We start from the raw sequence: 15,724 nt of genomic DNA on the forward strand, positions 1-15,724 counted from the left end.
GTTTGCACTAACCCTGATTATTGTGGCACTGATGTATGGTTATGTAGAAAGTTGATGATATTTTGGCACAACCACTGAAGCAGAGCTGAGATAAACTGAAACAAGCTGTCCTGGCTCGGTTCTGCGTTTCTGTGAGCTGTTTGTAAAACTGTTGGAGAGTCGCAGTGTAAACAAAGCCAGTCTGGAATGTCCAGAGATTATTAGCTCTAAGATTACATGTATCTCAATCCTCTTCTGAGATAAGCTTGATGACTTACGCCTTTTGGAAACATGTAGAGGACAGACTGGAGACGAGAGCTTCGCTGTCTTACTTTCACTCCACAAAAAAAATGGTTTTCTTTAAATTACATTTTCATGCAAAATTGACAGTGAGCATATTTATTAAACTCTAAGGCACAAAGGGGGTCTTTTAACGTGATTTACTACCAATTTAGCCAATCCCTCTGCTTCACAGGCCCTAAACAGCAGCAGGCAGCGTGATCAATGCATCTGTGAGTGGATTAGGGAGGTTGGTGTCACACCCACATCCCTGGCAAGACAGATCCTTTAACATGGTTAAACATCAAATTGAACTTGAAAGAAGCTGAAAACAAGAGATGAGTAAGGTAACTTGTTTTAAATTGTTAACAAAGAAAAAACAAAGAAAAACTGCCCACATTTGTAAAAATGTTGTATGAATGAACATAGTGAAGAATCTATAATACTAACTATACTAAAAATCAACTTGCACTCTAAACCACTATTGAGAAATGTGAAGAATAAATGCTGTACTACAAACTAAAGATGCAAGATTCAGCATTCAACCAAAGATTGAAAAAAAAGGCTTCTTTCTCTGCCAGGGCTGAACAATTTTGCACAACAGCTGCAAAGCTGAATTTCATGAAACTTGGTGGAGAGGCGTGGCATCGTCAAAGGAAAAAGCCATTAAATTCTGGAGCAGATTCACATTTTTTAAATATTAGGTCACTTTGGCTGTTGATATTCTTTTGAATGTTGTTCTTTTTCATAAAAAAGGTCACAGGTCTTGTTTCTAAACATTCAATCCAAAAAAATGCATTTAGGAGCTGGTGAAAGCTTCTGTCCGCTGAACGTAGTCACACATCGATGAAGCAATGAACGAGGAGGGGAGGGAGGTGGTCTCTCTCACACACACACACACACACACACACACACACACACACACACACACACACACACACACACACACCGGATGTCAGAATAAAATCTCTCAGATGGGAGCTGGAAAGCAGCGGTGTCCCATCGCTGGAAAAAACTGACCTTCTGCGGCCCTCTGAAACACCCACACAAACACATGCACACATAAACACCTCCATCTCACGCCTCATCCTGTCTGTCCCCCAAGAAAGTGGGCGCGCACACACACACACACACACACGCGCGCGCGCGCTGCATTCCCCCCCCCCCTCTTCTTCAGATCCAAATCTTCACACGGCCCTGCTCGCCCTCCTATTCAACATGTGGTTTCACTCTCCACACTGGCACACACACTGTCACTGCAGACTTGCGCACACACATGCATACACATACAACAGCATTTACACAACACCATAAGCATCCCTTTCTGTGAGTTCTGCAGTCAAAGTGTTGAATCTATGGCTGCAAAAAATGTGTACTTCTCGTTATTGTGCACAAATTTTGTCCTGTAATGAGTCCAAAACCTAAAGGTTCTGCAATCGTATAAAACAGATAAAAGCAGCACACGATTTCCATCATGCTTTATAGAAATGTCATCTTTACTTGACTCATGAAAAAATCGATCATCTCAAAACTAATAAAAGGGGAAAAAAACATAAGAAATGCATTTGTTGTTAAGATAAAGAAAACCTCTCAACATCTTTGGATTTCCTTTGCAAAATGTCTGTTTCCAATATTTACTTTAAAGTTTCCTTCTTAGTAACAATAAATAAATTCTCTACAACATCATCTGCAAGCTTACCTCTCCCCAAAATCTGCAGGTGAAGATGACATCCCAAATGCCCTCAAATTTGGGTTACAGCATCTCAACCTCTTTTTTTTCCCTTACATACACACTGAGTGCCCCCCCGCCCCACTTCAGGGCTCCCATTGGTTGAGGGCAGCAGGATGATGGCAGTGGCAGGAAGAGCGGCTGCAGCAAAAGGCTTCATCACGCTGCACTGAGAGTTTCATTGTTGCTCCACAGAGAAGAAGGAAGAGAAAGGTTTGCAGCTTGACCACTGAGTGTCCCTGGGATTACTGGGGATGGAGGGAGAACCAGAATGGTGGTGGTGGTGGAGGGGGACACACACAGAGGAAGAGGGAGGAGCAGTATCTCCTAGTTCACAAGTGGGACTGAACTTATGGTCATCTCATGAGGGGAGAGGGGAGAAACTGAGCCCCCAGAAGAATGTGTGAGAGAAAAAAATACAAGTGGGAGGAGGAGGAGGAGGGATGAAGGGTGAGGGAGTAGAGGTGGGGGGATGGGGGGTATTCACATATTATATGTGTGACATCACTCGCGCTCTTCCTTTCTCTACTAAAAGCCAGAGAACATCTGCGGGGCAGTCCCCTTCTCCACAAAACCAAGAAAAAAACCCAGCCAGATGTATTTTTTATTAACACAATGCTTGTAAGGACATTTCTTTCACTGCTTTTCTCTCTGTCTTTTAACCTTTGACCTCACCAACCTTAGTCTACACTTAGAGTTGACTAGCTCTATAATGTATTTAGGTTTTCTAAAAATTCCCTTGCTATGGATCATGTTCCATGTGCCGACTGTATGTGTGAAACTTGCCTGTGGGCTTCCTCCGACAGTCTAAACAAAAACGCTTGTTAGATTAACTGGTTTGATGACGTTGGCTGTGGATGTGAAGCAGATAGAGGGATTAAAGGGCGCTGAGGTATTGAAGCTGTACATTAAGAATAGAAAAGCAGAGGAACTATTCATGGTCGAGTGACCTTAAGCTGTATAACTGAGAGACTTTCACTATGAAAACTGTTTGAGTCAAACATTGCTGCTGTTTTAATAGACTGGTATACAGCAAATTAAGATATTTAAGAAGCAGGTTTACTGTTACATTATTATTGCTTCTTTTTGTGGCTCAGTTTAGATTTTGCTTCATACTTGTCTGATACAGCTCTATTGACAGGAATCAAATTATCTATGTACTGGGTAACATGCGTCCTTTTTTAATTAGATGAGATGATAACAAACAGTTTAAGCAGACTAAAACTCCTAAATTCGACTCTCACCTCCCCGTTATTGTCTGTAAAACACAGACACCTTTTCGCTCTTGCCCCCCTCCTCCGAAGTGTTTTTTCCTATCTCTAAAAATCCCCCTTCCTTCTCAGGGAGAAGTTGTGTCTAATTCCAGATGGGGCCCCGAGGCCGGATGCACTGCAGGCTCATGGGTATGCCCTTCCTCACGCCCTTGCGCCCTCTCACTTCCCTCTCTTCCCACTCCTCTCGACAGGTTTTTAAGGTGGGTGGTCCAACCAGCCAAAGACAAAAACCAGACATGAGGCACATCATATATATTCACTAGGAATCTGTTTTTGTAACATACAGCCTGACAACCCATCATGCATTTAGTGCTGAAAAGAGAACAGGATGTTATGCAATATGACTAGAAACATTGCTGCAATCAGACATTCCTGATCCAGAGTGAGAGGAAGTGGTGAAAAAAAAGGAGATGAGAAGAGAGAGAGGATGGAGATGTACCTAAAGGCGAACATGTCTCATTATTAAAACAATCTTGCATGTCCCTGCCTCTGTGAGGAAAAGTTATCTGGCAGGCCTAATCACACTCATTCAACAGCTTCACAGTAGCATAAATGATTCTGCAATTTCCTCTAAAGCGCCTTGAATTATGTTAATTCCTTACATAATGATGCAACATAAATTAATAAAGTAAAGAATTAATCATGTTCCTTTGACAAGCGTCGTGTATTAATATGGAGCACAGTAGAGGCTTGCTGTGGGAGACCAAAGAGAATGTCGTATTAACAAAGCAAAGAAATTAATTCTTTTTAAAAAATATTTGTTGTCTTGAAATGTGAAAAAACTATATATATAAAAAAATTTGCACCCACATTTTGAAAAAGGTGCAAATAGGATATTTTGGAACATGCTAAACATGCTAAACCTGGACTGTGAACATGCTGGCTATTAGGTGAAGGGAAATGATTACCAAGTAATTTTTAGCCAATGAGAAGAGGCCATGTCTTCACTAATCATGGTGATGTCAGTGTAATGCTACAGTCACAGTAGAGAAAACAGGGTTGTGTCCAGTCTGTTTAATGTGCTTGGTAAAAATTGCAAATCTGTTTCCATTTATTGTAAATCTGACTTATATCAAACAGGAATTTAAATTAACTGCTTACATTCAGAGTCCAGCCAGAACCTGGACTGGACTCCAGGTAGGTGATGTAGGTGCTGTAGGACAGCAAGTTAACTAAAACATTACATACTTTCTTGGCAACCTTGCTTCCATATAGGAACCAGTTTAAACCAGTTGCCAACTAGTTGAGCCGAGTCTTCTGTTGCAAAGAGATGTATTGCAGACAAGTTGCCCTTGCTGGCAAAGACTGGCTCAGATTGATCGCTCCATGTTTGGCAATCTATGTGTGTTTATAAACTGGATGACAATTATTTGCAAATCATGTCAGTCTGTCTGAGAGCGACTGCACTCAGTCCGAGTTGGACTGACTGTTTGTAGACAGGCTGCCTCTCACCAGGTGACCGGTGGAATCCCCTTACAATCAAAAGAGGTGGAGGGTGTCGCCTGCTCCACTTCTGGGAGAACAGCTGTTCTCTGCCACTAGTTGCAGTCATAGAAAGTGAAACAATTTGCATTACTCATACATGTATTTCTGAGGTGATGTTCATTGTTTTAAATGATCATGTGTAGAACTTAGCAAAACAGTCGTGATCAAGAATCATCATCTGCCTCCACCTGACCCCATCCCAGCATCCTTCTGTGTTGCACCAACCCTCTGCATGTCATCCTTCATCTGCATCTACTGTACAAACCTCCTCTGAGTTCTCTTTTTCTCCTGCCTGGTAGCTTCATCTTCAGCATCCTTTGTCTAATCTATCCACTATCCCTCCACGACACATCTCCAATCCATTTCAGCCTTGCCTCGGTCAAAACTCATGGACTACACATAAGAGGTGGTGAGAATGACGATGAATGCAAGTACTCTGCTGGCTAACTTTGGACCCTGATTACATGGATTTTAATGTGACATGAACCAACCACTAAGCATTGCTGCTGACCAAGTAGACTATCCCCTCTCCCCCACCCCCATTTCAAATAGGAAGTGAACTCCCTGATGAGTCGTGGCAGAGCACTGGTTGGCTGTTAGGTGAGATGTTTTAAGGCATGTCCAGCTGGGAGGAGACAGTGGGCAGATCCGAGAGTTTAACTTAGTTTCAAACAGTTTCCATTGTGGATTTTGTTATTTTCTATTTAATTTTCTATTAAATGTTTAAGTCTATCTTACAATTTTCAGTTAAATAACAACCTCCCTCTGTTTCTTGTTATTTTCTTGCTGGTGAGACTGTCCAGAGGAAAAATACAGAGATGAAGGCACCTGCTACGACCTGTGAGTGCATATACTGCAGATTTTCATTCAAACCCTGATTGTAAACAACCATATACTTGTTTACAGCACAGCTGCAAAAGGAAACTCAGCTCACAATAAAACAGAATAACTACAGACAAGGGCACATATTCAAGTATTTTTGTGGTCATGCACACATACACACCATCTTCCTTGTTCCCTGTCCTATTTTCTCGGGTGCCATGACCCATTTCAGTGTGCTGCTCAGAAACGGGGTCTACATCAGCCACAAGACGGTTCTGAAAAGCTGCAGGCCTCCGACCACTCCACAGACACGGACAATACCACCTCTGTGTGCTATTTATCCTTCTTTCCATCAACATGAGTATAAGTGGGTGAAGACAGTATGTGCCGATAATGGTCATCTAATAACAAACTGTGAGGAATGTTCTGCTTTTAGGCCATTTGCAGTAACACTTATGGGCAGGGAAAGCAAGCATGCACATCTCTATGCAAGAGTCCATAAACTCATGCTTTAATTTATGCGCAAATGTGTGATTTGACTCTATGCCTCAGATGTAATCATATTTCACATGGAAGCAGATGGAGAGGTGCACCTTGAAGCCAATCTTGCCCTTCTTGCAGCAGAGGCAGGCCAGCATGAGGAAGACGAAGGTGAAGAGACCCGAGAACGAGATGGCCACCACAGCCAGGGATGATGACCAGGACAGTTCACTCAGTGGAGCGCCATCTGCAGGACACAGAGTGACAGAACGAGAGTGTTAGCAGTGGGATGAGATTCATGTGATCAAATTGTACATTAAAGCATCTTATTAAGGCACTAAAGCATGTAATGACATTAAGGCCTTTTCATTGCATTTCTTTCTTATGATATCTCATATTTTCATTTACAAAAGTCAAATGCTTGATTCATTGCCTAAAGTCGTGTTTTTGATGGAAATTAAATTCTCGGAAACATTATAGTCTTCTAGCAGTTACCCAGAACCACATTACACCTCTGCACAGTACAACGCCGAAATGAAAGGTTGTGGAATTTGCTTTTTTATTACATTTTTTATATACAATACAGACATTTGATGGTGATTTGAAAAAAGAAATGACACTGGCTAACTTTAATTTGTTGTAACCAAATAAAAAGGATGTTTTTGTATAATAAGATTCAGGGGGATGAGTTGAAGCATTATTATTTTGCTTTACTGCAGTGCCCTAGAAACAAACTCATACTGCAACAACCTCCGCCTGATGTGCATTTTTATGATGGTTTTCTATTCTGTCCTATTCAAAGTCTGCTGCTAAGACTAAATGGAGTTATTATGGAAATACAACCTGATCATTTCCAAAAACAAATGGATGTCTTTGGGACATCAACATAAACAACTGGAAACATGGTCATACAATTCACAAGTTCTAATGTCACGCAGAGCTTCATGGATTCCCTCCTAATCAGCTCTCCAGATACAGAAACTCAGTCTGTTCATAACAAATAGTGCCTGTCATAGACCCAGGTCATCACACTCCTGCAGGCTGCCCTGAAAGTAACTCAAATAATGAGCAAATAATGAGATCAAGCCCTTCAAAAATTCATTATACAAAGGAAGTACATGTACTCAAACACTGTACTTGCATTTCACAGTCAGATATTTTTGTTTTTACTCTCCTATACATTTATTTGTTTATGTAATATACTAATTATTCTGTAGATTCTAATCAGCATGTAATATGTATGTAATATTTTATATAACAATAAAACTGGATTGGTACAGTAAATTCGGGCCTACCTTTACCAGCTTGTCATAAACATGTATTTTAATCAATGTCCTGTTTTGCAGAATGAGCATTGTTACTTTTCTCTGTGTTTGTGTGTCATCTGTGTTTTAGAAATGCAGCAGCAGTAACAATAAAAAATACAGAAAACACAAAGAAAATTAATCAAAGAGTGTGTTTGTCTGAGACAATTTGGGACACGCTGCTAATTGGCTAAGCTAATCTCAAAGTCTTTTATGTTCCACTTAATTAACACACTCCAATTATTTAGCATGTCAAGGACAGATACAGTGGCTTGCAAAAGTATTCGGCCCCCTTGAACTTTTCCACATTTTGTCACATTACAGCCACAAACATGAATCAATTTTATTGGAATTCCACGTGAAAGACCAATACACAGTGGTGTACACGTGAGAAGTGGAACGAAAATCATACATGATTCCAAACATTTTTTACAAATAAATAACTGAAAAGTGGGGTGTGCGTAATTATTCAGCCCCCTGAGTCAAAACTTTGTAGAACCACCTTTTGCTGCAATTACAGCTGCCAGTCTTTTAGGGTATGTCTCTACCAGCTTTGCACATCTAGAGACTGAAATCCTTGCCCATTCTTCTTTGCAAAACAGCTCCAGCTCAGTCAGATTAGATGGACAGCGTTTGTGAACAGCAGTTTTCAGATCTTGCCACAGATTCTGGATTGGATTTAGATCTGGACTTTGACTGGGCCATTCTAACACATGGATATGTTTTGATTTAAACCATTCCATTGTTGCCCTGGCTTCATGTTTAGGGTCGTTGTCCTGCTGGAAGGTGAACCTCCGCCCCAGTCTCAAGTCTTTTGCAGACTCCAAGAGGTTTTCTTCCAAGATTGCCCTGTATTTGGCTCCATCCATCTTCCCATCAACTCTGACCAGCTTCCCTGTCCCTGCTGAAGAGAAGCACCCCCAGAGCATGATGCTGCCACCACCATATTTGACAGTGGGGATGGTGTGTTCAGAGTGATGTGCAGTGTTACTTTTCCGCCACACATAGCGTTTTGCATTTTGGCCAAAAAGTTCCATTTTGGTCTCATCTGACCAGAGCACCTTCTTCCACATGTTTGCTGTGTCCCCCACATGGCTTGTGGCAAACTGCAAACGGGACTTCTTATGGTTTTCTGTTAACAATGGCTTTCTTCTTGCCACTCTTCCATAAAGGCCAACTTTGTGCAGTGCACGACTAATAGTTGTCCTATGGACAGATTCCCCCACCTGAGCTGTAGATCTCTGCAGCTCGTCCAGAGTCACCATGGGCCTCTTGGCTGCATTTCTGATCAGTGCTCTCCTTGTTCGGCCTGTGAGTTTAGGTGGACGGCCTTGTCTTGGTAGGTTTACAGTTGTGCCATACTCCTTCCATTTCTGAATGATCGCTTGAACAGTGCTCCGTGGGATGTTCAAGGCTTGGGAAATCTTTTTGTAGCCTAAGCCTGCTTTAAATTTCTCAATAACTTTATCCCTGACCTGTCTGGTGTGTTCTTTGGACTTCATGGTGTTGTTGCTCCCAATATTCTCTTAGACAACCTCAAAGGCCGTCACAGGGCAGCTGTGGAGCTGTTTTGCAAAGAAGAATGGGCAAGGATTTCAGTCTCTAGATGTGCAAAGCTGGTAGAGACATACCCTAAAAGACTGGCAGCTGTAAATGCAGCAAAAGGTGGTTCTACAAAGTATTGACTCAGGGGGCTGAATAATTACGCACACCCCACTTTGCAGTTATTTATTTGTAAAAAATGTTTGGAATCATGTATGATTTTCGTTCCACTTCTCACGTGTACACCACTTTGTTTTGGTCTTTCACGTGGAATTCCAATAAAATTGATTCATGTTTGTGGCTGTAATGTGACAAAATGTGGAAAAGTTCAAGGGGGCCGAATACTTTTGCAAGCCACTGTATATGTTTTTGTGGTTTCCATCACATTCATTGAAACCTGCGTAACTTTGTGGACCCTCTAAATGTTCCCTGTTAGTGTTGGTGTAGGTGCAGCAGAAGTGGAGCGTGCACTTCATCCATGATGAGAGATTTCCTTGCTTTCTGTGAGTCATAAAGATTAAAAAAAAAGAAGATTTTTCTGGATAAAAGCCAGAAGATAATGTCTGTCCTGCACCGCTGACTTTTGAATATTAGCAAAATTGAGCAAATGAAAATGTGGGACACTGTCTCAGGATGTGGGACAGGCCTACCAGGCATACAAATCCTCTGCAGTCCCACATTAAGTCAAACACTGGACAACTATGTGGGACATTTTACAGAGAGTCTTCAATTTTTATCTTTCCAACTTGGAAGCTAAAGTTTGTTTTATAGTCTTATGTTATAGTTTTATGTAGTTCCTTTTCTTCTATTACAACACCTGTAAAAAATGCTAACTACCACATCAGCTTCTTTCCTGTTTGGTAATCATAGCATGGGTTTCAGGGAGCTTTTATACACCATACATGTGTTCACTCTGGTAAAGTGAACACACGTTCACACTACAAGAAATCTTACAAGAAATGCTTTTCACACACAATATCATAGCATGCACAACAAAGCAGAAATTAAAAAGGACTGAAAAAGCAGTTCACCACACTGACGGCACCCTGTGAGGCACTTTGGAATTGAGGGAGATGATAAGCACCTTCGCTCTCCTAAATTCACAGTTTTTCAGTCTTAGAAATCTCGACAACCAACCCGGTGGTATAATTAAAAGCAAGATCCAAATGTAATCATGTTACAATATTAATGAAGCTGATTTATAATATTTACACACTCCAATCCTGGCTCAGAAACCCAGTGCTGCTCTCTCGTGAGGTATTTTCTTCAGTCTCTGTCTCAAAGCAAAGCTTCGGTGGCTTGAATTATCCTCCATGTGGGCTTCGTGCATCCTGTCCAATCTCATAAATAAAATCTTGTTCCCAGTTTTGGGGACATTTTTGGGCAGTAGAGCATTATTCCCCCCTCGTTTTCCGACAGCTTCCGAAATGCAACCGTTACCAGGGAAACAGATTGGAAGGACAGCCAGGCAGGATTGCCTTCAGCTGTAAATCTCTCACACCAGTTTCTGCCAACACCAGTGCCACCCAGCTCCACACACACACACACACACACACACACACACACACACACACACACACACACACACACACACACACATATATATACATAATAAACAGAGCACACAGAGTCATTTCTGCTGCCAGTTTGTGCTGATCCTCTGAAAGCTGGTGCAACTGGCTCTCAGTGAGTATTGGGCTCTTAGTATAATTGGACAGAGAGGGAGCACTGTTGTTTGGGAGGCTGGCCGGCAGAAAGAAGGAAGAGAACATGCAAATTTAACAGTTAAATACAGGATTAGCTGGCCAGCTCAGGGGATTTTGGAAGTCAGCCTCTGAATTTGAATTTTACAGATTTTTTTTAATAAAACTGGAAAAATAAACCAGTGGTCCCTTAACAGTGAAGCATGATGCCATCGAGTGGGAGGAAGAGGTGAAAAAGTCAGCTTTCTAAAATTAGTCAATATCCATTTAGCGCTTAGCGATACTACACAAGAAGATTTACATTCAATTACCTTTATTGTCAGGGGGATAATTACAGAGCACAGACGCACAGCCCAAGTCTGTTGTGGTTTATTTAAAACTCTCCTGCTGTCAAATTCACACACAGTGTATATTAATATCTGAGGACTACAAACAGCCTATTTGCCAGAAAAATTAATACAGAGCATTTAAACCCCGCTGGTGCATTTTCATTGCGAGCCCATGTAAAATTGTTATGTTACTACCTCTTATTATACATTTCTTTCTACATGTACAAAGCATTATTATCTGGTGCAATTTTGTATTTGTGCTATCCTATATTATTGCTTCATTTTTGCCAAAAAAGCACACATAAGCTGTCTTCATTACAAAGTCAACACCATCCAACTGCTCCAAGTATTCACAAGAGTGTCACATGTGCATTAAACAGTTGTAGAAAATGGACACCTAAACTTGTACAGTTGTTAAAGATCCACCGATTTATATTTGGACGTTTGGCTCTGTTCACAGTACAGAACAGAGCAGGCATCACCAAAAACAGAGGTGAGCAACTCACCTGGACAGGGTAAAGCACCTCAAGCTAGCTAGCGTCATAGGTTTGCATAGGTAACTGATTTTTAGGGTAGTGGGTGATTCAAATCATACCTGGGACATTTGGGAAGTGAAGTATTTGTATTCTCTAAAGCTGTTCTTGTGTTTGACTTCCTGTGCCCCTCATCTGCTCTGTGCAGCTGGAGGTGACCTCCTTAAAAAATTCATCTGACACTATTTTAAGCAATGCAGAGCAGAGAGCTGCTTCTCGTGTGGCTGGTTGAATGTCAAACATTGTCTTGAGTGGGTGGGAAGGTAATTGATGCAACCAGTGTATTCCCAGAGTATAGCATATACCTACATATAGCAAATTTATGAAGCATTATTTTAAAAAAATGCAAATTAAAGTGTGCCATAGTGGGATTGTGTAGATATAGGGAAGTAGTTTGTTAAAGAAAGTGTTACCATCTTATGCCTAAGCTTTTTCCAGTGGAAAAATGAAGGTAGACTCTGAAAAAAGCTTAGACAGCAGTTAGTAAGGCTGCTATATCTGAAGAGAGTGCAGGAGGAAAAAGAGAGAAAGGTTAGTGATAATATATTGGTGCAGTCATGCGATGCTGCTGTTCAGATCTGTAAATGTTATGTGACAGGTAATGCTTGAGTCTGTCTTTGTAACGGTCCAGAATATAAAAGAAATGCCTTGTTTTTGTCTCTTCTTCACCAGCTGTGTAAAATCAATGCTATTGACCACTAATTCTAATGACATAGAGAAGATTCATTCTCTTGCTAACTGTAATGAGACAAGAACCAAAGGGACAAAAGTTTAGTACTTAAGGTCAGTTAGTTTACTTGGATAGGCCCCCTAGGGAACTTCACTAAGCACACTCCAACATAGACTAGAGTGAACAAGTAAGAAGGTGCACTCACATTTTAGTGGATGTTGCATTTTTTTTCTCTCACTTTACTAGTACTGCCTGCAGCCTGAGCACCATATAGCTCTCAGCTAGTCAGAGGTGGTAGCCATTTTTAGCCTCCCTTGGCAGAACGCTGAAGCACATCTTGATGACTAAATGATGAAACGAGTGCGAGCATGAGGAGACGAGGTGAGGGCAGAAAGAATCTGAGAAAGACGAAAAGAGCTGTGTACTCTGCAGCTTCTCCCACGAGAGAATCTCATCTCAGTACTCCACACAGAAATGAGCTGAGGAGCAGCAGCTCGAAGTCTAACGGAGAGCAGACAGAGGCAGAAATTGCAGAGTGTTAAAAAACTGAGTCTATCTGACAGCCTCACGTGTTTGTTCTGCCTTCACAGAGACGGAGCTGAGTGAAAAACCACTCGGGATATTTTTCCAGCTTAATGAGTTTGCCGCATTATATCCATGACACCGACTGATTTCCAGAAAACCCCAGCACCACAAAACCCTCTGAGCTCTGCATTGCTGCAATATCAAATGCTAGCAATAGTTCAAAAAGTTGCACTGAAGCAGAGACTTCACATTTCGAGAAAGAGAAAAACTAGCCATTTTTCTGAGATTTGAAAATGAATATTGAACTACTGTAATTTCTGCAAGCTAAAAATGAAGTCAGCAGGTGATTAGCTTAGCTTAGCCACCACAGGTTGCCTGGCAACATCATGGTGATGACAAAGCACCAACCAAAAAACGTGTCCACCAAGCATAATTTGTCCTTTTAACATTTGTGTTTTCATCAGAATAATCTAACCGAGATATGATGATAGAATAATTTCATGGCTGGTAGGCCATATTTACATTTAGAGTCATATCAACTTTCCATCCAAAGCCTTGCAGGGAAATGCGCAAGGGTTTTTCCTAAAATGTCAAACTATTTCTTTGAGGAATGCCACAGCGGCCAAGTACAAGAAGAGGGTTGTATTGCTGAAAGTGAAAGCGCTCGGTGAAATGACCTCTTGTACTAAAAGCCCTTCAAGGGTCCAAAAGTTCTCACCAACTCCATGTGCATGATGCAGTTTTATGTTAAGCACATTGAGTTTATGTGTAATGAAATGTGCTTTATAAATAAAACTGCCAATGTCATTGCAAAAAAAAAAGGACCTGAGGATAGTTTTGGTTTCCAGCCTTCATAACTATTGCTAACTATCGCTAGCTTGATTGACAGGTGTGTTGCTGCTGTAGGTGCCAGGTGTCTGCTGGACTTCACCTGTCTGTGCTTTTTAGAGCATTTAAGCAAAATTCTATGACTAAAAATTTGACATCAGGAGACCAGTTAGCCACCATGTAGGGAAAAACACGTATTCCCCTGATTGATGAGAGGTTGCTGGCTGTCAGTAGGTGAAATCAGTTTCAAAAAAATGTTGCACCAAAAACTTCCTCGTGATTTCTTTGATCACTAGCAGTGATCAGCAGCAGTACTTTGGCTGGAAAACACAAATTTACCCGCAAATATTTGCTAACCAACCAGTGAGCAACAGTGAAGCTTGAAGTGCAAAGCAAACTGAAAACAGAGACCGTTTACGTTTTTCATAAAATTAACACACAAAAGAAATGGATTTTGAGTGATTTAGCTAATAACTTAGCACTCCACATGAAGCTTATGTGTAAGTTCAATAAGTAAGGTCTGTAATCACTCATCTGCCTGCTTTCCTGGCTGTTTGGCTGCTAGTCTGTTCTTTACATCACTTCCACTTTCCCACTCTGTCAAACTCAATACTGACATCATTACTCTAGTCTAATCATCTTCTTGCTTGTCTCCGCAGGCTCCATTCTGTGCGCTTTAACTCTTAGAGCTCTTTGATTATTTTTCCTTTAAGACTCTCCTTCATGCAACCCACCCCCTCCCCCATTGCTGCATTAGAGGTCCATCTTCATCTTTACCAGCTCCAGCATTTAGACTCCAGAGGTGTCTGGAGGGGTCAATTCCTAAGTCCTATCACCACTTGGATTTGATTCTGCCATCTTGCATCACTGGAGTTTAATCACCAAATACATTAATTAATTTCTCTGTCATAGTAAACCACAATTAATTCTCTCAAATGATGCCTCCTATTCGAACTGTCTTCAACATATAAATAAATTAATCCACATGGCAGGAGCCCAAACACAAGATTTCAGGTTTCAAAACAGAAACCAGTGGGTGACATCACTTTGGATGCAGCCTGGGGGTTTCATTCTTACTGACACACAGCAAAGCTGGTATTTTCCATACTCCACAACCAACAAGCAACTCAGCTCCGTCAGCTCTGAGTCACCATGCTGGTGTGACTCGTCTTGTCAGATGCACTAAAGTGAAGCAGGGGTAGATCAGTCATTTCGATCAGAGCGGAGCGGACAGCCTCTGTGTCAAGTTTCAACTCCGAGCCTCGTCAACATAATACCATGGCTATCAGCCTGGATGGGGTGACCCATTATGTCATTAACTCTGCAGGTGTTAAGAGAATGAAACAAAAGCTCTTCCAGCAAACACAATTTCACTTGTATTATTACATTACAGGCATTTTTTTCTAGACCTAATTTAGCTCTCAGTGTGTCACTCCTTTTAAGCCTACTCCCTCTTTGATAGCCGACTTTATGCAGTAGCTGACAGGGACACTATTCACTGCCTGAGGTAAAGCCAGAATAGTTGCAGCTCTGCCCTGGCTCTCAGCCTGAGCTGGCCGCTCACATCCATCTGAGAGCGATCAGCAGGAAGTATATCCTGGGGAATGCTGACACCCTTCACCCATCATCGGGCCTGTTACTGTCCACGACAAAGCTAAATTATCTAAAGCTCAGCAGAGAGAAAGGTGAGATCACCTGAAGGGCTGGAAAAAGGCCAGAGCAAAGATTTAGCACTGTGATCCCAATTAAGGCTGATAGAGGGAGAGTGAAAAGAGATGAGGAATAAAGATATTCATTCCAGAAAGCCGGGCAGGATGGTCTTTTTGACATTTTAATCAGTAATCATCAGGCTTTCCAAAGGACAAAATATCTGAAAATCATTTGAGGTCACAGAGCCTTCAATGAAAAGAAATGAAAGGTCACGCGCAAACTTCATGTTTAAGATAAGAACATGGAAACCAGATCGGGGTTCAAGGAGCTTTCTGAGCTAGATGCGAATGTGGCCGATAGCATCTTCAAAAGGTCACCGTTCTACACATACTACATCAGTCTGGACACAACTGAACTTTATTAAAATGTTACATCACACATGGATGTAAATTGTATGCCAACCAAAAAATAACTTTTCCTCTCTGTGACTGTCAGCATTTACCTGAAAACAAACATACTGTATCTGGTTTTGTTTTAAAGTGTCACCAACCAGGCATGCTCCAATAAAATATCCTCCAAGCAGCAGACATGG

General features: G+C 41.4%; 1 protein-coding gene across 2 annotated transcripts in view; it reads right to left on the bottom strand.

Moving 5' to 3' along the window:
* The window catches only part of aatkb (apoptosis-associated tyrosine kinase b), a 76,495-nt gene that overhangs the window by 27,341 nt on the left and 33,430 nt on the right, over positions 1 to 15,724 (bottom strand). The window contains exon 2 of one of the 2 annotated variants that reach the window (XM_063482452.1): positions 6,162 to 6,295. In XM_063482452.1, coding sequence (XP_063338522.1) covers positions 6,162 to 6,295 — 134 coding nt within the window. Of the gene's footprint in view, positions 1 to 1,957; positions 2,343 to 6,161; positions 6,296 to 15,724 lie in introns of those variants that run through there. The other variant, XM_063482453.1, reaches the window with a different exon arrangement.

The sequence above is a fragment of the Pelmatolapia mariae genome, linkage group LG8 (assembly GCF_036321145.2).
Source record: "Pelmatolapia mariae isolate MD_Pm_ZW linkage group LG8, Pm_UMD_F_2, whole genome shotgun sequence".
Classification (NCBI taxonomy): Eukaryota; Metazoa; Chordata; class Actinopteri; order Cichliformes; family Cichlidae; genus Pelmatolapia; species Pelmatolapia mariae.